This window comes from Juglans microcarpa x Juglans regia, chromosome 8D (genome assembly GCF_004785595.1).
Source record: "Juglans microcarpa x Juglans regia isolate MS1-56 chromosome 8D, Jm3101_v1.0, whole genome shotgun sequence".
NCBI classification, from domain to species: domain Eukaryota; kingdom Viridiplantae; phylum Streptophyta; class Magnoliopsida; order Fagales; family Juglandaceae; genus Juglans; species Juglans microcarpa x Juglans regia.
In genome coordinates, this window is record NC_054608.1 from 22,331,820 (window position 1) to 22,359,607 (window position 27,788).

A 27,788-nucleotide genomic window follows, 5' to 3' on the forward strand; every position below is an offset into this window, starting at 1 on the left:
TCTTTGATTGAATCTATCTAATGCCTAGGCTCAACCCTATGGGCATTTGGATTAAAATATTGTTGTAAGATCATTTAGGTAATTTAGATTTAATCATAGGGAGGACTTGCCTTCTGTCGTTTGCCAGTAAATAATTGTTGTTAAAATTAAATCTAGTTTAATTGGAAAGTTGTACATACTACACTCCCATTCTAATAATCATTCTACTATGATCATGGGGTAGCATTGATCTTCTATTTTAACAAGCTTGCTCATTATTCTAATATTACACAATTTGAATATCAAATATACAAAAAGCATAAATTTTCTTTAATTGCAGTAGTCTACGTGAACTATCTTAATCTCATGCATAATTCTTCAATCTAATGACGGCGATAATTATATAATTTAGAATCAATGAGGCGTTTGATTGGATGAAGTTAGTCTTGTGCTCCTCTCCTTCAAGTTGAACAAATGGGAATCCAACCTCATATGATTCTATATATGTTTGGATCAACATAATCATACTGAACAGGAAATGTGAAAACATGCACTTGTTAGTAATCATGAGTCATATCCAGAGCACTACAGCAACGTTTAATTAGTTCAAGTAAATATAAGGACCATTCACACCCTCTATAGTGTCTACAGGATATGGGGCATTATAATCTAAGGGTTGTACTTATTAAAAAAAATAAACAGCAATATTTTTTTATGGCAACTGGTGCATCAGAAATACTTATAAACAAAAAAGGAAAAAAATCTAAAAACTTTAATCTGACTAATTAAACGGTGCAATTGCAAGGAGGGGTAATGTTAAGTAATTTACTGCAAAACTCAAACCTTAGCAATTTCAATATACCTACTGCACATTTAATTAAGTGTTAAAAAGTATGACTTTAACTAAATATTGTGTTGCATTATTATAAAATATAAGGACCTATGTAAAAGTTAGTAAGGTGAATATAAAAAGAATGACTTTAACTAAATATTGCGTTGCTTTATTATAAAATGAAGTAATTAAGTAAAAGTTAGTAAGGTGAAGTAAAATTAATTGCTAAAAAGTATGACTTTAATTTAGCGTTAAAATATAAGGACCTAACTAAAAGTTAGTAAGGTGAAGTCAGTTGGGAAAAATATGGCAAGTCCAGTGGGCGGGAGACTTTGCCGCCATGAGCCAAATGAAAGGACAAAGATGTAAAATCTGAGTTCAGCTACCCAGTGAACTGATGTGACAATTTAGTACAAACCAGAGAGTGGTAGTCGGCAACCTTACGGGTGGGCAACATAGCTGAAAATCACCTAATACTCTCTGTACCTAGTGGTGCCGCTTCTGGTAGGGATTCGTGGAAGTGTTTTCATCTCTTTGTGAGCGTTAGCCATGGTTGGTGCATGAAGCTCCAAGAAACCAGGATTTCTCTTCTACAAATATATTGCTAGCACCAGCAGCTAATCTCGGGCTTTTTTGCTTGTTGTCATGCAAGATATATTTCTCTTACAAGGTATGTGTTCAACCCTTTCACTCACAAAGTGATAAATCTGTAGCTTTTCTATGCTTGTTTTGTATGGTAATATTTTTGAGATATCTTGTTTTTGGTTTCGAAAAGGTAGTTTCTCAGTTTATAAATCTGTAAAGGAGGCTCTATTTAACGTGACTTGATGCCAACTTTTTTTCCTACTTGCACCATGAATCATTTGTCCATATCATGCCTCAAAGTGGATATAGCTTGAAGGGAGGTCCCTGCATGCATGCATGCGGATCAGTCATTAATGTGTGTAATTCTTTGTAAAAAGCTATGTATCCATATGATGAATGAATGATTGATATATAGCACCAGCTTCCTGCTTAATTTAACATTTGATAATTACACACACACACACACACAAAGGTAGCCTCCCTTCAAAATTTGGCATAGTGAATGGAGCAGCATTCAACTCTTCTGTTGCTACTGCTTGAATTAACAATCCCAACATTAAAAAAAAATATTTTCAAAAGCAAATAACCAAAAAAAATATTCTTTCGGTTTTAACATAGCTTTCACATATAACACATTAAATGGAAGGTTGATGTTTTTGCCATTGTAATATCTCTTAATGTGATCCGTAAGTGGCAGTGTATTCTTCTTACCTTCATGTAGATGTTGAAATCAGGATGAGGCTTAATATTTGCTTCTTTCTCTCTTTTTGCTAGCTCTACCAACATTCAGATTTCAGTTTGATAAGATTAAATGTGCTATATTTAGGCTAAGATTTCAGTTGAATCACCCTGAATGGCCCCTCAAGCAGCTCTTAAATGTATATATTCACTAATGAAATATGGACTGTGATTATAATAGACAGGTTCAAATATAAGATATATGGCACTAATTGGACGAGGAAGCTGGTTCAGACGAGGTGGCGGCTTCAGACGAACTGGGGCTAACAGGAGACCACCACGTCCTCCAAGACTTTCATCATGGACCCCAAGCGAAAAAGACAATGAGGATAGTTCTGACGATTCAACGTAGCCTCCAAGTATAGTTTCTGAGACAGAAGTTGCGCATCCAATATTGGATGCCCACACAAGTAGAGGTTGCAATGGTTGATTCTTTTATTATGCTCACCTATTGTGCTGAATATTATGAAGTTTATAAACATGTTTGGTTTATAATTCTACCTTAAAAGTCAGACCAGCAGTTTATTAAATTTGATATTCCTTGTAGGTGAAGTTGTTCCAGAGCCGATACCAGCAAATGTTGGACCAAAGAGACATGGACGAGGTCCCGCCAAATGCATCGAGTTTGATAAGCTTCGAAAGCACGGGAAAATACCACTCAAAATTAATGATGGGAAAACAGCCCCATGCTGTGAGAATGCGAACATGTTTACCACAAGGGTCACATGGATATTAAAGCATCATGCAGACATGAGTCACGCACGATGGACTGATGTTCCGGCAGCAGAGAAGGATGGATTGATGGAACGTGTTCGGGTAAGCTTCTATTTAACTTGCAGTTGATATGGTTTAGCTCAAAATTAAATGATTATGTAGTTGAAACTAATGACTTGATTTGTTTAGGCTAACTTCATATTGGATTGGGATTTGGCCAATCATAGACAGACGGTGTGGAAACAGTTGCGTAAGCGATTCAACGCTTTCCACCATCAGCTGCATAAGAAATATTTGTCATATGGTAGCCATGAGGAAGCATTGGCTGGTGGGACTGAATTGGTATCTAATTTAGTTTGGGTGAAGTTATGTGGTAGATGGGAAAGTGAGGCATTCAAGGTATATGCAACCATTAAAACTATATGTTTTTATGATGACCATTGGTTTGGAAAAATATTTGTTTCATTTACAAAGAACAATGTTCAAAGTTCTCATTTTTTGTTGTATTTGCAGAAAATGTCAAAGCAAAACAAAGAGAACCGCAACAAGCTGAAAACCAATCACACCGCCGGGAGGAAGTCATTTGTGAGAGTTATGGAGGAGAAGGTATATTATGTTTATTAACTTCATCGTCATATGTCAATGACTAAAATTGTCAAATACTAAAACATAAGAACCTATATTTAGGCAGGGACAAACCACAAGTAGACAAATGACATTGATCCAGATTTCAATACCAGTAATCAGGAAACCCATCTTAACCTTACTGGAACTTCACTGCTAGAAAATATACAGCCTTAATGTTTATTAAGACTAATGTATTATAAACTACTAGTGTCAAGATTTAATGGCTTGTTTTGTCATCACGTTTTCAACACTACACACTAATCAAATAACGGCACATGGAAAAATCAGCTTGCTGTAAAATATGGATACATTTAGGAAATATTAAGATTTTAGTGTGTAAGATTTCTCTTTATGCTTCATTGTTGCACAGCATTCGACTACAGCAAACTTGGTCGAGTTTTACAAGGAAGTCCGTTGGTCTAGGAGTAAAGACAAATTCGTGACATCCACGACAGAAGAGCTTTATGTGAGAATTTTAATATACCTACTGCCTGAAGTTTTGGTCTATCATTAACACAAGGTTCTGTAGTAACTTCACTGTCATAGTTACTATACTTGGTTTCGAACAAGTTATGATTTATTTTACACAAGTTATGGTTTAATAAGATCTGAACAAGTAATGGTTTAATTTACACAGTTACCTATTCTATGTGCAGAAGCAAATGGTTGACAAGATGGAAGGTATGGAACCTGAGCAACGTACTGAAGAGGCAGCAGCTTCTGTATTTAGGGAGTTACTAGGCCATAGACCAGGGTATGCTAGAGGTCTAGGCGAGATGGTAATACCCACATCTACACGACAACAAGATCGTGAACAGGAGAAACGTCATGATGAAGAAGTGGAAAGATATAAAAAGGATGTTGAGTATTACAAGACTCAGTTTGAGGAGTTAAGGGGAGATGTTAGAGTACTTATAGAGAGGCAACGTGAGTATGAGAAGACATTGTACAGCCTCATGTCAGGAATGTCACAAGGAGAGTCTCAGAGAGAGACTCAAGGAGCTGCTTAGGACAGCAATGAAGAAGTTAAAATTTTTGTGGGGGCTTTTTGTGAGGTTTTTTGGTTGGTGAAATGCCCATATGTAAAACCGTTTTGTGGCATCACAGATTTTTTGGGGGATGAAACAGGGTGTTCTTGGGTAGTCAGTGCATGAAGTAGTTAGAAGATATAGTATGTGGTTGTCTATATAGTTAACTGTACGTTTGGATGCATGAACTGGGATCGGAATTTTGAGAGTAGTGTGATCTGGTATGGGCCATGATCATTTGACTAGTTAGAAGATATATATAATCTGGTCATATGGTATGTCACTACAAGAAATGAGGCCTTTTGCGGCGATTTTATTTCCAACGGAAATAAAATCGCCGCATAAAGCCTTTAATTGCGGCGATTTTTACATCGTCACAATTTTTTTACATAAAATTTTGAAACTGGTTTTTTGCGGCGATTTTTTTACTTTTTGCGACGAATATATTCGCCACAAATACTAAATTGATCTTTTGCAGCAATTTTTCATTTTTTGCGACGAAAAAATTTGTCGGCATATTAAAAAAACTTGTTTTGACAGTTTTTTTAATCGCTGCAATTGCAAAAGTGACCTTTTGCAGCGATTTTTTAACTTTAAAAATCGTCAGAAATAAGAATCAGACCTTTTGCAACAATTTAAAAATCGTTGCAAAAAAGTAGACCTTATTTCCGGCAAATTCCAAGTCACCGCTTAGTGTTCAGCGCGAAGTGGGAAATCATGTGGGAGCTGATTAATGTACTTTTTTTTGCGGCGACTTTTTATCTTTTTGCGACGATATTTGTCTTCGCAATAAAGTCTTCAACTGTACCAGCACTAATCTAATCGAACATTGTTGCCGTAATAAGATATGCTGCCATTTTAAGAGTGCGGCTATACATCAGCCGCACTCTCCGCACACTCCACGTGCAATTTTTTTTTTTTTAAACGTAGCACAGGGTGTGCTGCGGCTGCAGCACACAGTAGGCTGCAATAAATATTTTCTCACCATTTAAACATTATTAACGGCGAATAAGAAGCGCCGAAAAAGACAATAAAATTTAAACACCGCGCCTAACGTTTTCCCCTCATTTCTTTCCCTCCAGCGCTGTCCCCCCCCCCCCTCCCCCTCTCTCCCTAATCCATCTTCTCCCTCAAGCCTCCGCCGCGCAAAGCCCTCGCCAGCGACCCCACCGGCACCTCACCTCGACGGCCACCCCCTCCTTCTCCCCCAGCCCCCACGGCAGAAATATTAGGTTTCCCCGAATCTGGCCTCACCTCTCTCTCTCTCTCAGATTCTCCATGATCATCACTACTAGGGTTGCCGTTCGCCACCAATCATACCTCGACGCCATCGCTAGTCCGCCGTCGGAGCCCCATTCTCCTCCACGCGTAGCCCAGCAGCCCGAGGCCTTCCTTCTCTCCCTTGCTCTGTTCGCAACCCACGGCCCCCACACGGTTTACTTCTCTGCCACTCCCTTGTGAGTTTCGATTCTTCCCTTTGTCAATCTTTGTACTCAGGTTTTGGTTTGGGGGTTCTTGCATTTGACTGTTGTTTTTGGTATGACATAATTCTATATTTGCATCTGATTATGCAGCCTCAAACTCAGTTATCTCCTAAGAAACCAAAGGCTCAAGCACTACACAGTGGTGCTTCTTAAGATGCAGAGTTGTAGGCCGAGTTTCAACAAGTCTTTTTCTTGGTTCTCTACAGTAATGTAAGAACATTTTTGTGTTTTTTACTTGATAGAAGTGTCATGAACTCAGAGCTTGTCTTCCTTGAGATAATTTTACTTTTTTTTTGGCATTTTGATGTGAAAATCATTTTAACTTTGCCATGCGTCATGCATTTAACATTCTTACTCAAAACTGTTTTTGGTTACTACCATGTCAAAAGTGGGACAATTTTAGTTTGCTTGCTTGCAATTTTAGTTTGCTGCCTCTTGTATCCACATTGATTGAAGACAATTTTAGTAAATTTAAGCTTGATGTTGAGTGAAACTTCCCTTTCTCTTGCACATTGATTGAAGACAATTCTACAGATTAAACATCTTTTATACATTTCTAGCGACAAAGTCTTAAGTGAACTGTAATTTCTGAATTCTAGAGTACTAATTCAGAAATTACGTATGAAAAAAATATTGATTTACTTATGCTGGTTCTGAGATTTACTTATGAAAAAAATATTGATTCATAGAATAAGGTTATGTAGAAAATATTAACAAATACGTTAATCAATGATAGAATCAGTGAAATTTAGAATTTGTTTCTATCCTGCTTCCTGCTATATATGATAATTACTCAATGTTTTTTCTTTCATATTCTTTCCAGATATATTCCATCGTTGCAGGCAACATTTAAGTTCCCACAGAGCCTTGGCGTCATAGGTGGGAAGCCTGGGGCTTCAACTTACATTGTTGGTGTGCAAGATGAAAAAGCTTTCTTCCTTGATCCACATGACGTTCAGCCGGTATATAGCCTGACTTGAATAAATTGCTTCCTGTTTAAATACTTTTAATTGCATATATTAGATGGATAGAACTATATTTGTAGAAATTGATGAATCTGAAAATATTTTTTTTAAAAAAAGAGTAGATTTATTTTAACTTTTGAGAGCCTAGAGGAATGAGAGGAAGGGAGATGGTGGAAGCATGGCCTGTGATTTTGTGGAGAATATAGTCCTGGAAAGAGCTCAAAGGAGAAAACTGATCGTGTTTTATCTAGTAGTCAGGATTTACTGTTTCCTTGGATTGGAAATTCCACATATATGCATGACCTGCAACTTTGTTGGGACTCGTTGAATTTCCCCACGAAATAAATCCTGACTACTTGTTTCTCCAGTGAGAAGCTGCAAAACAAGAAATGTGAATCGACCAAAAAGCGAAGGTGGATGATTGAAATTATCTCCAGCATCCCGGCATCTTGCTTTGCCATTGGTGCATTCCTTTTTTTATCATTGTAAACATCATTTCATCTCAACTTCTTCTTGTCTACAGGTCTTAAAGATGCTTATCATTTGATTGGTCTTATGTTCTAGGCTGTATATTGAGCATAATTCAGACGTCTTTCCTAATCACAGCTTGATCATTATATGATTTTTTTTATTTAATTTTATTTTAGATTAATATGATTAGAAGTTGAATTGGAAGATGGAAGTGATCCTGGTTTCTTTGTTGGGTGACACTTCAGATCAGAAGCTAGCTAGTGGGTCGATGCTGATTACTGCAGTTCATGCTGCAAACAGCCGTGGTATAAAGCCAACAAATTAATTAACCAACTTTGGGGGGATTATATAATAACAAAATCTGTTTAATGTTAGACCTAATTAATTAGTAGTAATCATGTCTACATTATATATTTGTATTAATCTCGGATGACTATATTAATTAATTAATTATGGAAGCATGGCCTGTATATTGAGCATGGCCTGTATATTAAGCATAATGAAATTATGGTTTCACTCTTGGATGACTATAATACTTTTGATAAGATTATGAGAAATACAAGAGTTTGCACAGAATAATTTTACTTCAATATTTGAAAAATATTCACACACTCATTACAATAGTTAATCACCAAATAAATACACATTTACAGAAACTGTTTTAAGTAAGAATCCTAGAATAAAGCTAGCTGTTACAGAGTATTAGGAAGGAATTAAATGTGCTGATACGAGCTTGATTCAAGGCTGAGAATCTGCCTCCTTGGTCTGATGCTTGATTGAAGGAATTTGCTTGATTTCCTTTATACGCCCCCGCAAGATTGAGCTGCCATCGGCCAAGCCAATCTTGTTCCTTAGAATTTCAGTTCGTTGCCGTGAAAGAGCTTTGGTAAGAAGATCAGCTAGCTGGTCCTGGGTGTTAACATGATGAACATCGAGAAGCCCCCGTTGAACCATATCTCGAACAAAATGAAGATCAATCTGAATTTGTTTCATGCGAGAGTGTTGGACAGGGTTAAAACTGAGATGGGTAGCTCCCAAGTTATCACAAAACAGCTTTGGTTGTCGTCTGAGTGGTAAGCCAAGTTCTTTGAATAATGAGATGAGCCAGGTAGTTTCAGAAGCCGCATTTGCAAGGGCTCGATACTCGGCTTCAGTGGATGATCGTGCTACTGCCCTTTGTTTTTTTGAACTCCAAGAGATGGGATTTTTACCAAGAAAGCTGATATATGCAGAGGTTGAGGTCCGGTCATCATAGTTTCCTGCCCAATCCGCATCAGAATAAGTAGAGAGATCAAAACTGGAATTTTTCCTGATATGAATACCATGAAAAATAGTGTGCTTCAAATAGCGAAGAAGTCGCTTTGTAGCAGTCCAATGTGTCACCGTTGGTTTGTGCATAAACTGTGAAAGTTTATTGACTGAGAAGGAGATATCCGGGCGAGTGAGGGACAGGTACTGAAGTGCTCCAACAATACTCCTAAACTCGGTACTGTCAGTGGAAGATGTGCCATCAACAAGTTGGAGAGAAATGCTGGTCGACATAGGAGTAGACACATCTTTAGCTCCAGCCATGTTTGTTTTGGATAAGAGATCGCGGATGTACTTATGTTGAGACAAGAAAATACCAGATGTTGTTGGAATGACTTCCATTCCCAAGAAAAAATGTAACTGCCCCAAATCCTTTAAGGAGAAACGACCACCAAGTTGTTGAATTATCTCATCCACAAAATGTTTATCATTACCAGTGAGGACCAAATCATCCACATAAACTAATAAATAGCATATAATGGAATTCTTGTTGTAGATAAAAAGAGATGAGTCAGATCTGGAGTTTTGAAAACCAAGACCCAGAATGGCAGATTTAAGAGCTGAATACCAAGCTCTTGGAGCCTGTTTGAGGCCATAAATAGCCTTCTTTAACCAGCACACATGATTTGGATGAGTAGCATCTTTAAATCCCGGTGGTTGGACCATGTACACTGTCTCAGTTAACTCACCGTGCAGAAAAGCATTGTTTACATCTAATTGTCTCAAGGACCACCCTTGCGTCACAGCCACTGTCAAGACAGTTCTAATAGTAGCAGGTTTCACCACTGGACTAAAAGTTTCTTTGTAGTCTAGCCCCTCACGTTGGTTAAAACCTTTGGCAACAAGCCTCGCTTTAAAGCGATCAACCGTCCCATCTGAGTTTCGTTTGACACGAAAAACCCATTTACATCCCACGGGATTACAGTTTGGGGGTGGGAAAACTAGTTCCCATGTACCATGCAGCATAAGGGCAGTGAGTTCATCTGACATGGCTTGTCTCCAGTGAGGTTCACGGAGTGCTTGTCCCACACAAGTAGGTTCAATACATGGTTGAAGAGGGTGCTTGGTGACAGAGTTGAACTGTTTAGGTTTGTGAATATTATTCATTGACCGAGTGGTCATTGTGTGGGTGCGGTTGGTATTTTCAGGATTTGAGGCCAAGTGAGAGTCATCAGGAGCGGTGGTGATTTGTGTGACTTGAGTGGTGCGTGAATCGGAGGAAGAAGACACATGCTCATGTGAGGAAGAAAAATTAGGGCAATCATGGGAAAGAGAATCATCTCGAAAATTAGAGGAAGTGTGGAGAGATTGGTTACCTGTAGATGATGCGAAAATGGTGTCGATTCCCGTTGGTGCTGGCGGCGGTTCCGGCAGAGACGACACAAGAGTGGGTGACCCAGGTGTTGCGGACGAATGGGTTCGCATGAGAGACTCTTTTTCTGCCGAGCGAAAATGAGGATGAGTTTGATCCTCATCAAACACAACGTGGCGAGACAAGTAGAGTTTATGGGCTTTCGGGTCAAAGCATTTATATGCGTTCTGGGTTGAAGAATAGCCCAGGAAAAGACACGGTATAGCTTTGGGCTAGAGCTTGTTTGAGTTGTATGGCTTGGTGTAGGGATAACATAGACATCCGAATTTCTTGAGTTTGAGGTAGTTTGGTGGCTGATGAAACAGGGCCTCAAATGGAGATTTGTTATTTAAAATGGAAGTGGGTTGGCGATTTATGAGGTAGGCTGCAGTGGAAAAAGCATGAGGCCAAAATGATAATGATAAAGAGGCATCAGTTAAAAGAGTAAGACCCGTTTCGACCAAATGACGATGACGACGCTCGGAGACACCATTTTGTTGTGGTGTATGAGGGGCGGTAGTGTAATGACTTATGCCATGGATGGAAAAATAATTTTTTAAGGCAATAAATTCACCACCATTATCCGAATAAATACTTTTGATTTTTGATTGAAAACGATTTTCAACAAGATGTTTGAATTTTGGAAAAATAGCACTAACTTCAGATTTGGTTTCCATAGGATAGAACCAAATATATTTCGTGAAGTGATCAACAAAAATCAAGTAGTATCGTGATCCGTCAATACCTAGAGTATTTGAGGGACCCCAAACATCGGTGTAAATTAAATCAAGAGGTGCATGACTTTGAAGACTATTGGAGCGAAAAGGTTGTTTGTGCGCTTTATTGATAGAACAAGAGGTACAAAGACTAGAGCTATGCCCTTCTTGTATTATTGGAAGAGAAAAATTGGTAACAAGATGATGAACAATTTTTTGAGATGGATGTCCAAGACGCCTGTGCCACCCATCTATAGAGGTTCGTTCATGCACGTTTGCAACCATTTTCGATGAAGCTTTCACCATTGATTCCGGGAAGGTGTAGACACCATTTTCACATGCACCTTTGAGTAGAACCGCCCCCGTGATCTGATCCTTAACAAGGAAAAACAAAGGGTGAAACTCAACAAAAACATTATTTTGGTTGGTGAAATGATGCACGGAAATGAGATTTTTGCGGATATTAGGAACACAAAGAGTGTCTTTGAAATGAAAAATGCGATTAGGTGAGTGAAGAACCAGTGAACCAATGTGTGAAACATGCAAACCTGAACAGTCACCTATGACAACTTCATCAGTACCGTCATATTCATAGTGGACTGATAGATTTGCCATATGCGTCGTGTCCAACAAGTAGATCGTGAAGTTCCTCAAACGTGAGCGGCTTTTCCCGAACCCGAATGGGTGCAGCGATTTCGCGAAAGTCGCTTCCCAGTCCATTGAGGATGTACACAGTGAGATCATCTTCAGAAATGGGATGATCAATCAGAGAGATTTCGTCGGCAAGAGCTTTTACGGTATGTAGGTATTCTTGAACCGAGTTATTTCCTTTCTTGATCATAGTAAGCTCCTCTTTTAATTGCATTGCCCTAGTCCGGGATTTGCTTGCATACAGAGTGTGCAATTTGGTCCATGCTTGATGAGATGTTTTGGCAGCGGAAATAAAGGGAGTGATTGTGGTGGTAGTAGAAGCCAAGATAGCACTAAGAATAAGTTTATCTTGTCTTACCCAGTGAATTTTATGAAGGGTGGAGATGGAGGAATCAGTGATAGGAGGACATGGATTATCACCGGTGACATAATCAAGTAGATTATAGCCAATAAGTAGAGCTTCAAACTGGGCACGCCATTAAGGGAAAGTTGAGGGTGTGAGTTTTTCATTTATTTGTGCAGTAATATTGAGTGCGATGAGAGGAATATCAGTTGGGGATGGTGGGTTTGAGACTGGGTTGTGAGTATTTTCAGAGGTTGGGATCGAATTCTCGTGGGAGGGTGGCTCGGATGATACCATGATAAGATTATGAGAAATACAAGAGTTTGCACAGAATAATTTTACTTCAATATTTGAAAAATATTCACACACTCATTACAATAGTTACTCACCAAATAAATACACATTTACAGAAACTGTTTTAAGTAAGAATCCTAGAATAAAGCTAGCTGTTACAGAGTATTAGGAAGGAATTAAATGTGCTGATATGAGCTTGATTCAAGGCTGAGAATCTGCCTCCATGGTCTGATGCTTGATTGAAGGAATTTGCTTGATTTCCTTTATAACTATAATGCTATTTATTGTCAGGTGGTTAGTGTCAGTAGGGACAATCAAGAGCCTGATACTTCATCTTACCATTGCAAGTAAGCCTATTGCTGAGACTGAATCACTTTCAGTATTTACAGTTTTTGGTTTCTTTTTTCTACTTAAGCATATACTATAGTCCTTTCATTTGAGTTAAGGAGATCATAATATGGTCATATTAGGGGCAGGGATCTTTTTTGACAATGTCAAACGAGTTTTACCTTACAGATCTGTAAGGTAAAATTCTGTTGCGTGCAAATTTTTTTTTTATTTTCTAAAACATCATTTCCGGCGAGTAAATTTCGCCGTAAATAATTTTTTCGTCATATAAGACTATTTGCGGCGAATATATCGCCGCAAATAATCTTTTGTAGCGACACTCACTCACTGCAAAAGAGACACTCTTATTTGCGGCGATTTTAACCGCTGCATAAAATATTATTCATGGCGATTTTTGAACACACTACAAATAATATGAAGATATTCGCGGCGATATTTTGTGTATTCGCGACGATATAAAACGCTGCAAATACTTTTTCACAGCGATAAAGAGCTGAAATATGAACGTTATTTGTGGCGTAATTTGCAATATTAGCAGCGAAAAAAAATATTTGCGACGATTTTTGGATTTTGCTGGCTAAAATTTTAAAGGAGTCAACAATTGTGACGAAGCTCCGGCGCGGTATAAATCGCTGCAAAAGGTTATATGCAGTGATTTATGGGGTTATTTGCAGCGAATTTAAGCGTCGCAAAAAGCCGTTTTTCTTGTAGTGTGTGCCCTGACTCATCTTCAATCAGGTGATGAACTATTTTTGTTTTTTTTTTTTTTTTATAGGTAAAATCACGTGACAAACTACTGCAAACTATTAATGTAATAGTTTGTAAGTAGAAATCATAAGAAGTGGCATACTAACACTATATTCCCATGTTTATATTTAAACTTACAGGTAGAAGCAGTGCTTGCATAGTGGTTTTGGGACAAAGATGACACTAGAATCTTGGTGGACTACATGCAGCTCAGATGTTGTGGAGACAAGGTTACCCATTTAATACTGTAATGCATTTGGTATTTTTCATTTATATTACAACTAGGCTCTCTCTGTAATTCACCAGCTTAAACATTTCCGAGCCTTCGTCATATATTGGAAATTTGGAAGATTAATATCCATTAATTCAACTTCAGAAGCTAGCCCACGACCTCTGCTTGCTTTTTATGTAATCAGGTATGTGCATTACCATATATACTAGCAGGTTGGACCAATTATGCCTATCCTATTAAGTAATATCTACCACTTACATTAATGTCCTCCTGCAATATGCTTTCATTTCAATGATACTTCTTCCATGTCTTACCACTTATATAAACCCACGTGAGGATGAGGCTTCAATAAGTCGATTCAGTACAATTTATTGGACTAAATAAATGGGTACTGGATGAGATCACTAAATGCCAGTAATAAATAAATATATTTTTTTCAGCTACTCTAAAAAAGATATTTTGAGAGTTTATAAGTGTTTAAGACATCATTTTTACTTTTTGAAACTGATAAATTTTGAATAAATAAAAAGAAACACTTTGATCTCTAATGAATTCCAAGTTGTATCATATGAAACTGAATGTAAGAACTTTTTATTTTGATTCAAGTGCTGCGTGATGATTGAATCGAAGCACATAAATCAAAATATAAAATTCTTATATTCAGTTTCAAATGATACAACTTGGAATTCATTAGAGATCAAAGTGTTTCTCTTTATTTATTCAAAATGCATCAGTTTCAAAAAGTAAAAATGATGTCTTAAACATCTACAAACTCTCAATATCTTTTTTAGAGTAGCTACCCCAGATGGGCCAAAAACATAAGAAAGTAAATAAATTTTAATTAATCCAAAAAAGACATAAGCCCAAAACTAAAACTAATGCCCGGGACTCACACGACCCACGCTAGATAAGACAAGAATAAAGGAAGATAACTGAAAAATAAATGAACTCAGGCCCATGCCTCACCATCGATTGAAATTATTTAGCTAATTGAACTGAACTGCCTTTGTACTTCTCCAGCCCTTAATACTTCACTCTTAGAAGACTTATACCGGGTTTATATTCGCAAATTATCTCATTATTATTCATTTTTATTTATCAACTTTAACTCACAAATTTCACTATTATTCACAACTCATCTCATTACTATTCACAACTCATCTCAACTTATTTTAACTCATTTTTAAATCCAAACGACACCTTACAGACCCTTCCGTCATCCCTGTCCTTGGATCTGTGCGTTCAGTGTGTTACATAAGTTTTGGATCAGCATGATAAAAGAGAGAACAATTCTCTATTTTTACATGTCATCCACTAACACATGCAAGATATTTCTTATATTCTGTAACATTCATTCATTTAGAAAAATAATATAAAATAAAACGAATGATAAAGATTATAAAAAAGAAAAGAAATAAAGATTATAAAAAAGACTTACTCTGACTTATAGTATAAAAAGAAATAATGTGACACATTTTCAGTGATAATTTTTTAAATGGTTGAAATATGGAATTATTTAAAATGTGTCACGTCAACAAGTATCACTAAGCATGAAAATATTTTAGAAATAAAATAACATTACTCATAAAGGAAATGGCTAGGAAATGAAGGAAACCCAACAAATGGGGGGAAAAGAAAAAAAGCATACCTATTAATTGGCCGCACTGTATTACTGTTGGGGAAAAGAACTAATGCTTGATCATTGTTAACGTATTGGCTGGATGGATATGGATAATCACAAAGCTTCTTTTGACGGTCAAAGCAAATATGAACCTCAACAAGCTGATACCCACCGTTTCTTATGTTGCATTTCAATTGTCCACGTGTGCTAAGTGCTTCAGACAACATATTATAGATAGTTATCCGTTTGTATGGATTGGGGTTCGGTCGACATCCTTAGAAGCGTGGAAAAGAACTTGCAAATCAATTGATATGAAAAATCAAGTGGCACTAACCCTAATATCCTTATTTACAATACCCATTTGTAATTGTTAAACCAACCGATAAAAAAAATAATCGAAACAACAAATGATTTAAGCATTTCTATGGCTCTACTCTAGTACGAACGGAGGAAATAGAAGTTTAACTCTAGCTTTTTATAGTAAATAATTTGTTTTATTGGTTTGAGAAGGCAAGTCACTAGTACCGGTCACCCTCATATAATGTTTCAGATGTAACATGTTATATCATCAAGAATTCAATACGAAATACTATATAAAATTAATGTGAACGGGTTGGAATCAACTTGCTTAACCCAAAATTAAACTACAATAAGATGTTTAAATTTTATCTCATAATTATTATTTTTTTATAATTATAATATTTTATGCACAATTACAGATTTAATACAGGGTATCATTCATTTCCTAAACAAACATCATGTCTTCTTTTTTAATTCTCAACTATTAAATTTAAACACGAATAATAATACAATTACAATTCATTTTCAAACAACTAATAGAATCGTGCCAATCCATTAAAAATGAATTTTAATATTACAAAACTACACTTCATTTCATGTAGAGCTATAAAATAGTCGAAAATGAATCATTTTCTTAAACACAATGATATAAAAGTTGATATATATTTAGTAAACGAAAACTTGAACGTAGCTAGGTGCCTAGGATGGGTACTTTTGCCTGTGCCAATTAAATACTGCTTTTAGGATCAATTCAGATTAAAGCTTCCTATTTATTTAATTACAGATTTAAAGCTTTGCAGTAAATATATATTTTTCCTTAGACCTTAAGGAGTTCCGTAATTGGTTGTTATGTTGTCATCATATCATTTGTGTAAGCAATGGAGTAAATTCGTACACTAAACTTGTATTTACAAGGGATGAAGGCCAACCCATGCTAATGACAGGTACTCTTACATTTTTGTAAGGTAGACAACCCATTTAAATCTTAATAAGCAAAACTAAATAAAAGAAGAAGACTAATATGATCACGAGGAAGATAACGAGAATGGAGTTTCAATTTCCAGCAATAGAAAAAGAGGAAGACAACAACATCGCTTTGGGAGGGACTTAAAAAACCCCATTTATGATTAGGTGGAACCCATTTTTGGGGCTTTGAATGTTTTTAAAAACTTGAGGGAGTTTTGATAGGACACAAATATAGAAGACTTTTACCATTCTATTAGTCAGAACCTTTATGCGATTCATTTTGCAGATGAAAACAATCTTTTTGGGCTATATCTTAAAAAACCAGAAACAAAAAATAGTTTCTAGACTTGATTTTGGTACTTGCGTAGTATTCAGGATGGAATGGTCATGGACGTGGTAATGATACCTTTACTTCTCTTTTATTATTGATTTATTATTAAATTATTTTCTTCTTTCTTTTCTTTGAATGTAGATTAACAATCTTATAACATGATGTTCTTCTATAATTTAGAAGAAAATAAATTTAATTGACTAACGTAATCACATAATTTAATTTTATAAAAATTGGCATTCTTTTACTATTTGAATCAATTTTATAAAATGAACTTATTTTGAATTAGTTTATATGATTAAGTTGGTTTATTGAAATTATTTTTTTTTTGAATTATGTAAAAAAGGTCATTATCTAAAATTTTTAATCTAGATTCAAAGTATCAAAGAAGAAGAAGAAGAGGAGGAAGAAAAAAAAACTGGACAATAATTTTAAAAAAAAAATGAGAGGTAGGGTTATCCTTATCTTTTTCCACAAGTAGTTCGTGCGGTCCTCAGTCCCAACAGACTTTTTTGCTCTCTCTTGGCAATGCATTCCCCTTACCTTACCTTGATATCCGTGATCATAGCTAGCTATCGATCTATATAGTCTTTTCATATTTTGGTGGGTTATAACCCAACATAAATACCTTTAATTAAATAAATTATTCATTTTTTATCATATTGTTTTAATGATATTTATGGATGCAATTTCATATAGTAATGTCGATCCCTATTTAAAACATTGATATTATAGTATAGCAATTTGAATAGAATGCCAGATTTTAGGAAAATTTTTGTCTTTTTGCAATTTTAAAAGTAAATGTAGACACCAAACAGACACATATATAGTATCGTGTAAGCCAAGTCCAGTCATATCTAATCTGTATGACTACAAGCAAGATACTTTACGCCATGCATAACTTCAGTCATGAGAAAGTCAGTTATAAATTTTGCATAAGACTTGATCCATATTTCTTTTTTTCCCTCTCAGTTAGTCCATATTCATTGATTATACAATATTATTGACAGTGAAGCAAGCCTCCATTATTCTTTTGGATATTAATCTATTAAATAATAAATGATAAGAAACTCTATTAAATAATGTTTGTTTGTTGTAGAATATAAAATATAAATTGTCTATTTTTCAGAGAGAGAGAGAGAGAGAGATAAACGTTGGATACTTTCCTAGAATATGTCTTCATGGTTAAAAAGGTTGTACTGAAACCTATGTGCTCTCAAAATATCTTTAATTATTGCATAAAGCTTTTTATAGGTAATAGTTTGTTTTATTGGGTTCATGGAAAGGAATGTGGTGGGTTCAAGTCAGTATCAAAAAATGTCGGAAGCAACCAAATCAAAGTTAGGAGTATTAATATGTTATACCACTCATAAAATTAATAACGATACGGAATTAGTATATTTTAATTTCATATAAATGAGTTTGGATTAAAATAGGCTTATCTGTTAAGATCCGATTAATAAACGAGTAAATCCCTCTAAGATAAAATCAAAACATAATACCTCGTTTAAATTTTATATCAAAATTACAATTTTATTATAACTATAGTGTTTTATGCACAGTTACAAATATAATACAAGATATCATTTATTTTCTAATTTTATCAATTCAACTAAATAAGATAATAAAAAGCATATCTTCTCTTTTAATTCTCAACCATTAGATTTAAATATGAATAATGATACACTTAAGTCTTTTACAACTCATTCTCAAACAATCAATAAAATTGTTTCATTCCATTAAAAGTAAATTTTAGTATTATAAAATTACTCTACATGAAAGGTAGAGACGTTGTGAAATAGTTATGAACTAGTGAATTACTGTTTTAAACTTTCCTAAACTTGCATAGAATGACAGGTTTTAGGAAAACTTAATAAAAGAAAAGAAAAAGTTCAGCTTTATCGAAATGGAATAGAAGTTTGTATTTCCTCTATTTTCTTTATAGATAAACTCTATTTATAATCTTAAGTGAGGAATTATATGTACAGTTTTATTGATGAATAGAGATAAAAAGAGAAAAGATATTATTATAAAAAAGATATTATTGTAATTTAAATTTTTTTTTAGATATAATTATATAAACTTGCATGAATAATTTTTATTTAGAGACTGAATGTAGACTCTTTCTTAAAAGTTATTAAAAGTAAATGAGGGCACATAACATGCACACGATGATATCTTCTGTTATAAAGATCAATGGCCAATTTTACACGTTAAAAATATAATTAATTATTCCTGGCATTTAGCGATCTCATCCAGTGCCCATTTATTTAGTCCAATAAATTTTACTGAATCGACTTATTCAAGCCTCATCCTCCCGTGGGTTTATATCAATATTTTTTTTTTTTTTTTTGAAAATAACCTCAGTATTCATTCATTGATCTAAAACAGTATTACAAAATTTTTCCTTACACAATATACTCCCAATACATGCTGGAACCTCTTCTATCCAAACAATTTCAGAAAATAAAGATAAGACTACTTTAGCTAGGCAATGTGCAGCTTCATTAGCTTTTTTAAAACCAAACTTGATACTCTATTGACTCATTCCCTTTAACAGTTTCTTCGCATCTTCAATGACACATCCATAGCTGGAAAAATCTTCTTTTTCTTCGTTGACAGTATTCACAATGACTTGAGCATCACCTTCAAAAACAACTCTGCTGAAATTAAGATCTCTATAAAATTCCATAGCTTTCCTTAGTGCATAACCTTCTGCTGATGCAGGATCAGATACAAGACTTCTTTGTTCACCAACAGCAGCCATAATTTCACCTTCCTCATTTCTAATTACTACTCCGAGGCCTACCTTTTTTCCTTTTTTATCAACAGCTGCATTCCAATTTGCTTTTACAAAACTCTCCCTTGGTCTACTCCACATTGACTCTCCTTCTATAACTCTTCCTTCTGTGTTCTGCCTCAGTTTCTGCTGAGCCTGGTAATGAGTTCTCAGATCCTCTTTGGCTTGAATTAACACTTGACTCGGGCTCTTGAAAGTGTCTTTAAAGACAAATTCATTTCTTCTCAATCAAATGCTTCTCATTACCACACTGATCTCTTCTAATTCTTCTGTATTGACCTTTTCCTCCAACCTATCAAACAAACTTGACCAGGCATCTGCAGCTGTAGGACAGGACCATAAATCATGCACTGCTGTTTCTGCTTCCTTCTTACAAATTGGGCACAGTTGCTCTTTTATAATACCCTTCTTGTAAAGGCTGCTTTTTGTTGCTAACAACTCTTTAGCAGCTTTCCACAGGAAAAATTTGGCTTTCCTTGAATGATTCAAATTCCATAATACCTTCCATCTGTTCTCCCCTTCCCTTCCATCTGAGCACTCTCCTGCTGCTGTCTCCCTCCTCTTCATTTCCATATGGTAAGCACTATTGACAGTGAAAACACCTTTATTAGTATACCCCCATATTAGTTTATCTTCGGCCTCCATTCTGCTTATAGGTAAGCTCCATATCTGCTCTACTTCTTCTTTATAGAAAATACTCTTGATCAAAGGCTCATTCCATTCCCCACCAGTAATCAACTCATAAACTTTGGCTTCTTGATCTAAAGTTGTGCAAGGAGATTGGACACAGTAAAAGGAAGGAGTTGGTAACCATTTCTGCCCCCATATTTTTATATTTTTTCCATTCCCTACTCTCCATCTTAAGCCTACATTCAGCAAGTTTAAAGCCCCCCAAACACTCCTCCATATGTAAGAAGGTCTATGTCCTAGTTTTGCATCTGTCAAAGGGACTGTTTTGAAGTATTTTTCTTTATAAACCCTTGCTACCATGCTCCTTGAGTCCTGTAAAAATCTCCACCCTTGTTTAGCTAATAGAGCCATATTGAATAACTCTATGTCTCTGAAACCAAGCCCTCATTTACCCTTAGAAATCCCTAATTTTTCCCAGCTGCACCAGTGCAAACAGCTGCTTGTCTTCTGATTTCCCCACCAGAAATTGGCCAATAGAGAATTTAACTCTTTACAAAGGTTTTTTGGGAGTTTAAAAACATTCATGGTGTAAGTTGGTATTGCTTGTAAGACTGCCTTAATCATTACCTCCTTCCTAGCTACTGACAGAAAAATATTTTTCCAATTATTTATCTTCTTCCACACCCTTTCTTTAATGCTTCTAAAAGTGTTGTATTTGGATTTTCCAACTACAGGGGTAAACCTAGATACTTCTCATAGTTGCCCTTCATAATTGCTCCCCCTGACTCCATTATCTTCTCTTTATCCTCACCCCTCGAGTTAGAGCTAAACAATACTGATGTTTTATCCTTGTTTAGGAATTGGCCAGAGGCCTTTTCATAGATAAGCAAAAGCTCTTGTAACCTCAATCACTCTTCTGTTTTAGCTCTTGCAAAAGGTATGCAATCATCTGCTTTTTACAGATGATTAACAAGAATTCCACCCCTTGACACAGTTATCCCTTTAGTAATTCCCTTCATATCAGACTAGTTTAATAAAGAGCTAAGGCCCTCAGCACACAAAATAAATAGGTAGGGTGACAAAGGGTCACCCTGCCTTAATCCTCTACATGGTTGGATCTTAGAACCTGATTTGCCATTGATAAGAGCAGCATAACTCACTGTGGAGACACACTTCATAACAAGGTCAATCCATTTTCTACAAAAACCCATCCTTTCCATCATTCCTTCCAAAAAACTCCATTCAATTCTGTCGTATGCTTTGGACATATCATGCTTGATGGCCGTATTACCCAATCTGCCTTTTTTCCTTTCTTTCATGGTATGCAAAACCTCATATGCCACCATTATGTTGTCTGTTATTAGCCTTCCAGGGATGAAGGCACTTTGATTGGGTGAAACTATTTCATTCAAAATTTTTTTTAATCTATTTTCCATCACTTTTGACATCAACTTATAGCCAACATTACAAAGGCTAATTGGTCTAAAGTCACTGGCCTTCTTAGGTTCCTTAACTTTAGGAATTAGAGCTATGTATGTATCATTCATAGAAGGTGTAAGAGAGTTACCATTAAGCCATACCAGTACTATTTTGCTCACCTTATCACCAACAATCTGCCAATGCTTTTGATAAAAGCAAGCCCCAAAGCCATCTGAGCCAGGTGACTTCAAAGGGGCCAAGTGTTTGAGAGCTTCCTTAACTTCATCTCTGGAGAAAGGTTTGGACAAATTGTCATTCATTTCTTCTGTTACACATGGAGTCATTGCCTATAGACAAGCTTCAATATCCCCATCACTTGGGGTTATGGATTTGAACAGCTTCTGGAAGTATTCATTAAAAACCTTGTCTATCATTTCAGGCTCTGTTTGCATCTTGTCTTTCATCATAAATCCGTCTTATCCAATTCTTCTTCCTCCTTTGGTTGGCACAGCTGTGAAAAAACTTTGTGTTACGATCCCCCAGTTGATACTAGTCCAATTTTGCTCTTTGCGTCCACTTCAAGTCCTCCATTTCTAAACAAACCCCTATCTCATCTTGAAGCTTTTTAATCTCCACCATATTATGACTCCCTTCATTCATCTATAAGTCTTTCAACAGTTCTGATTTTTCTTTCAATATTTTGCCCTTGTCATTCTCTAATTGCTTGTTCCATTTAACAAAAGCTCCTTTGCTATCTTCCAGCAACTTTTGTAGAGTCTTAGCTGAATCTCCCCCTACTTGCCTCATGGTTCAAGCATTTTTTATGACTTCCTCACAACCTTCCTCAAGAGACCATCTAGCCTCATATCTAAACAAACTCCTCCTCCTCCAAGCTATTGAAAGAACATATTCATACTCAACAAAAGAGGTCTATGGTCTGAGGATCTTACTGTTAACACCTCTACCCACCCTTCTTTATAGATCTCCTTCCATCTTAAATTGGCTACTGCCCTATCAAGCCTTTCCTTCATGAAAGTCTCATTGTCATGCTTGTTACTCCAAGTAAATTTGTCTCCCCTCCAACCCAAATCAAAGAGACCTCCCCTTTCTAGTACATTTCTGAACATATTCATTTGCTTCTCCTGTTTTTGTTTCCCTCCCACTTTCTCATCATGTGTTAAGATTTCGTTAAAATCCCCCACCACACACCAACCCATCCCATCATTGGGCCTTAAAGAAGCCAACAACTTCCATGCGTCTTCCCTTAAACTGGTTTCTAGTTGCCCATAAAAACCAGTTAGCAACCATCTCTCTTTCCCTTCCTCATTCATAACCCAAGCATTAATGTGTCTGTTTGAGTATTTCGATATCTCTAACTCCACAGACTAGTCCCATTGAAGCATAAGACCCCCTTTCCTTCCTTCTGGATCAACTACAAAACACCCCTCACTTCTCACCTTTCTTTTTATACCATCACACTTTTCACTCCTCAATTTTGTTTCCATCAAAAAGATCACATTTGGCCTCTTCTCCTTTACCAGATGGCAAAGGTCTTAAACTGTCCGAGGGTTGCCAAGCACTCGGCAATTCCAACTTAGTGTTTTCATAATGTTTGGTGGGGCTGTCCACCAGCCTCCACCAAAACAATTCGTGTCTCTTTCCCCTCACTATTACTACATTTTGTTTTTTTCGTCTCCATTTCCACCACTTCTCCTTCCCCATCTTATCTAAATAGCCTTTTTGATAAGCAAGAAGCACTGTTAGAAACCATAGAATTGTTTTTTTCCTTGCTCTCCTCTTCCAAACCCCCATAGTTCTTCCTTTTGTCTTCATTAAGCAGTCACTTGTATCACTTCTTTCTCCCAATTCACTGCTCTCCTCCCTTGATTCCTCACTCTTTTCCTCTTGATTTTCTGTTGTAGTTTCCTTCCATATTTCAGTACTATCCATTTTTGCTTTCCCCCTTTCATCTTCTTGAAAACCTTGGCTTTTACTCATCATCTCCTCACTTCCTACAGTAAGCTCTTCCTCCCTATGAATTTCATCTTGTTTCTGTCTTTCTTCCTTCTCCTTCACACTATTATTTTTTTCGTCATCCTCTACTCCAACTCCATTTCTTGCTGTTGTTTTTTGTTCCCATCTTACATTTCTACTCTCATCTTTTTGCTTAAATTTTGCTCTCACATTTCTACTCTCATCCAAGTACCAAACTGAATCCCTTCCTCCTCCTTCCCCAAACAATCTCCTTCTCCATGGATAATACAACCACATTTAAAATAGAAATGTGGGAGTTTTTCAAATTTCAGAGGAATCCAGTAAGTTATCCCTTTAATGGCGATAGTCCTTCCCCTAGCCAATGGTTTCCCAAGCTCTATTTCTATTAAGATCCTTAGAAAAGAACCCTAGTCACTCCCATCATCCTGTGACTCCATTTCCAGTACTCTACCCACAGTCACACCTAGTTTTTCTCCTCTTGCCTTTTTCATACATACTAAAGGTAAGTCATGAAACTGAACCCAGAACCTCTCCCTACTGAAGTCCATCTGCTGTAGTGGTATGAATCCATCTAAAGGCAATATCACAAACATCTGGTTATCGAATAACCATGGTCTCCCATCAAGGATCCTTTGTTTATCAGCTTGGTTAGCAAAGATGATTACAAACATGTTTGTACCCACCTCTTGAAACTGAGCCTTCCTACTTATCCTCCACACTTTAGCCATCGTTGTTTCAATAACTCCCTGACTTATGTTTCTTTCCATCCATATCTTTACCACCAGACTGCATTTCCCCTTCTTCTTCAACTCCTCTGATATCTTATCATCCAGGTCTACTTGCTGAGATTCTTCCTCCGTCAGCTTCAAACATTCCCATTTTTTTTCAAGATCATTCATCATTTCTAACCTCCCCCTTCCTGATATTACTCTACCACCTTTCTACCACCCCAGTTCTGCTACGTAAAGCAGAAATGAAAATGTCACCGCCACCCCTCTGCCACCACTCAGCTACGTAAAATAGACTATACCAATCCTTCGACCACCTTACAGCCACCACTCAATGTCGTTGCGCACACAACCCGTACCCTCTGCCACCTCCTAATTCTGTTAGAATATTCGTTGATCCCACTTCACCTCACATCCCTCCCCGAGAGAAAAAGTAGAGAGAAATAAAAGCATGCAGGACATTAATGTATAATAAATTTTAATTTTTCCTAAAACCTTCCATTCTATTCAAATTGATATATATATATATATATATAATATTAATTTCTTAAAATAGGGATTGAGCATTACTATATGGAATTGCATCCATATAAATCATTAGAATAATAGGAAAAATAGAAGAATAATTTATTCAATTACAGGTATTTTTACATTGTGTTATAACCCCACGAAAATATGAAAAGAATATATAGTAGGTCAATATGTTTTGGAAAGACCAATTCAGGTTTATTGGATTATTTTAAATGGCTCGAAAGTTCAAAATTTATTATAATGAATCAGAATTAATGGCTTTTATTGGGATAAAATAATTAGATTTAAAACTCATTTCATATTTATGGAGCAATAGAACTCATATTTATTGGGTACTAAACTGAATAATTTATTTAAAAGTCCAAAACAATACAGTGGACAAGTTGGACTCATTTTAGAATTTAAGATCGGTCCATTAGAATTATTAACTGACGTAACTTTTTAAATTATAGATAAGTCCTATAATTTAATATTAGATTATCCAACCCTTTATATTAAGAGGGTAATGATAGGGTTACTACCATCTTACTAATATTTACTACTTATAGTGTATTTGAAGTTTTTTATTTTTTTATAATTTTTTAAGTATTTTTTTAACATCCTTAATCATTAAGAAAAAATTAAAAAAATATATAATTTTATTAATAATCATTTCCTTAACAATTAAGTAAAATAAATAATTAAAAAAAATCAAATACAAAAAGAATAATAATGCTATTATTATCCATGTTAAGATCCCAACTGAGATCATGACAGACAACTCTAAAATCCAATGGACGAAAACCATAAATTATATCCAAGACCCATGGAAAGGCCCAAACTCGATTACCAAACACTCAGACCCGAAACGTTATAAATTTTCCCAGACCCGCATGACTGGCCCGATAACCTTGTCTGTGAAATTTTCATTGTTATTGATAAACATATTAACGTCGAATTTAATAAAAGTATAAATAAGAACTCATTTAATAATAAAGTTTATAGTCCTACAAATAACATGAAATATGTGAACAAAACAAATTTTTTTTTTTAATAATTCTCTACGCATACTTAGGGCATGTTGGACACTATGACATTACGAGAAATTTAATTTTTTGGGATAAAGTAAATTTTGTCCCTAAAAGTAATTATTTGGGATGAAAATTACAATTCTTCCCAAAATATGGAAACGGTGATCTTTTAGCATTAGAATAGACAAATATTTGTTTGAACAAGACGTTTTGAGATGAAATATAGTGTCTGAATAAATAAAACCTTTCAAATAGTATTGTAATTTACATTGAATATTGACTTAACTGTTCGAATAATAGTCGTGACGGAAAAGTATACGCAATTGTGGTAGGAAAAAGTTACAAACCGTTGGAAGGCCAGATTTAGTTATTCGAATGACTTTTTTGGTGGGACGTAATAAGCTTGGCAAAGATGGTTGCTACCGGTCAAACACATTTATAAACTGTTCGAATTCTCATAAGAGTATTTGAACGGTGGAGAAGACAATCAAAATAAATTTAATTATAGAAATTTATTGAAAAACATTCAAATATTTTAAAAATAAATGTTCTTTGAGTTTATTATTATTTGGGAAATAAAAAATAAAAAACAAGCTTTCTTGGGTATTAAAAAGAGGTTGTGGAAAATATTACAAGTGTGGAAAGAAAAGTTGTTATCTCAAGGGGGTAAGGAGGTTCTTATTAAGGCTGTAGCAATGTCCATTCCAACATATGCTATGAGTTATTTTTTGTTCCCTAAATCATTGTGTCACGAGTTAGAGATGATGATGGCTAAATTCTGGTGGAGGAATCAGTCTCAGAGGCAAAAAATACACTGGGTTAGTTGGGAGAAACTTTGTAATTCAAAGTTTAGAGGAGGAATGGGTTTTAAAGACTTGAGGCTATTTAATTTGGCACTTTTAGCCAAACAAGGATGAAAACTGATATCCAATGAGGGCTCTCTTCTCTACAAAATTTTTAAAGCACGGTATTTCCCAAATACCAGTTTATTTGAGGCAAAAGTTGGATCTAATGCATCCTATGCGTGGAAAGGAATTCATGAAGCTATCAAATGTTTGGCAAGAGGGTGTAGATGGTGTGTGGGCAATGGGAAATCTATTAGAGTCTTCAAAGATCCATGGGTTCCAGACTGAAATATGCATGCTATCTATCAAGATGAAGCTGAGAGTGATAGCCATTTAAGAGTACAGTCCCTAATTGATGTAAAGACAGGTTGGTGGAAGGTTCATATTTTAATAGCTCTATTCAATCCAAATGTGGTTCAGCAAATTTTGAAGATGAATATTTCCATGAGTTCAGATGATTCTTTGTTTTGGGTTCATGAGAAGAATGATATATATTCTATAAAGAGTGCTTATAGAGTGCTACAGTAGAGTCAATCCCAATCAGGTGGTCAGAATTCAAGGGAAAGTAGTCATCAAGGTTTTTGGAAATGTTTGTGGTGTCTGAAGCTACCGAAAAAGATGAAAATATTTACATAGAAGGCATGTCAAGAGCTGCTACCAACTTTTCAGAATCTGAAGAAAAAGCATGTCTTGGAGGCTGACCAGTGTGTGTTTTGTGATCAAGTAAGTGAAGATGTTGCTCATGCTTTGTTTTTTTGCTCAGATGTGAGGAAGGTATGACTGGATTTTTGTTCTCAGTTAGATATTGTGGATCCTGATGTTTCTTTTTGGGATTTGGCAAACTTTGCTCGGGATAGAGGGGCAGATGAGTTATTGGCCAGATTTATTGTCATTGCTTGGGGGCTTTGGTATAAAATAAATAAGTTTCTTTATGAGAAAGTGTCTATGCAACTCAATGAAGTAGTGAATAATGCTTTGAGTATTCAGCAGGAATATAAGCAGTTGCAAGTTTTTGATGTCTCTAATAAGAAAATCAATAAAGTTGTGACTTGGCATCCCCTCCTTTTGGTTTGTTGAAGTTGAATGTTGATGGGGCTACTTTTAGTGATCAAAATTGTGCTGGGGTGGGGGTAATTCTTAGAGATCATAATGGTAATGTAGTAGTGGCTTGTAGTAAAGCAGAAAGAGGAGTCTCTTAT

At 35.8% G+C, this 27,788-nt stretch overlaps 1 protein-coding gene across 3 annotated transcripts; it reads left to right on the forward strand.

Moving 5' to 3' along the window:
• Positions 1-1,411: 1,411 nt before the first annotated feature.
• Positions 1,412-4,499, forward strand: LOC121243625. Of its 3 annotated transcripts, none has more exons than XM_041141746.1 (7): positions 1,412-1,481; positions 2,316-2,550; positions 2,682-2,950; positions 3,038-3,247; positions 3,362-3,454; positions 3,846-3,941; positions 4,132-4,499. In XM_041141746.1, the coding sequence occupies exons 3-7, from the start codon at positions 2,840-2,842 to the stop codon at positions 4,483-4,485; spliced, it is 864 nt and encodes a 287-aa protein (XP_040997680.1). In that variant the 5' UTR covers positions 1,412-1,481; positions 2,316-2,550; positions 2,682-2,839; the 3' UTR covers positions 4,486-4,499. The 3 variants fall into 3 exon arrangements, with proteins under 3 accessions (XP_040997680.1, XP_040997679.1, XP_040997681.1); XM_041141745.1 differs by having other exon boundaries at positions 1,416-1,481; positions 2,320-2,550; XM_041141747.1 differs by having other exon boundaries at positions 1,416-1,481; positions 2,320-2,544.
• Positions 4,500-27,788: the final 23,289 nt, after the last annotated feature.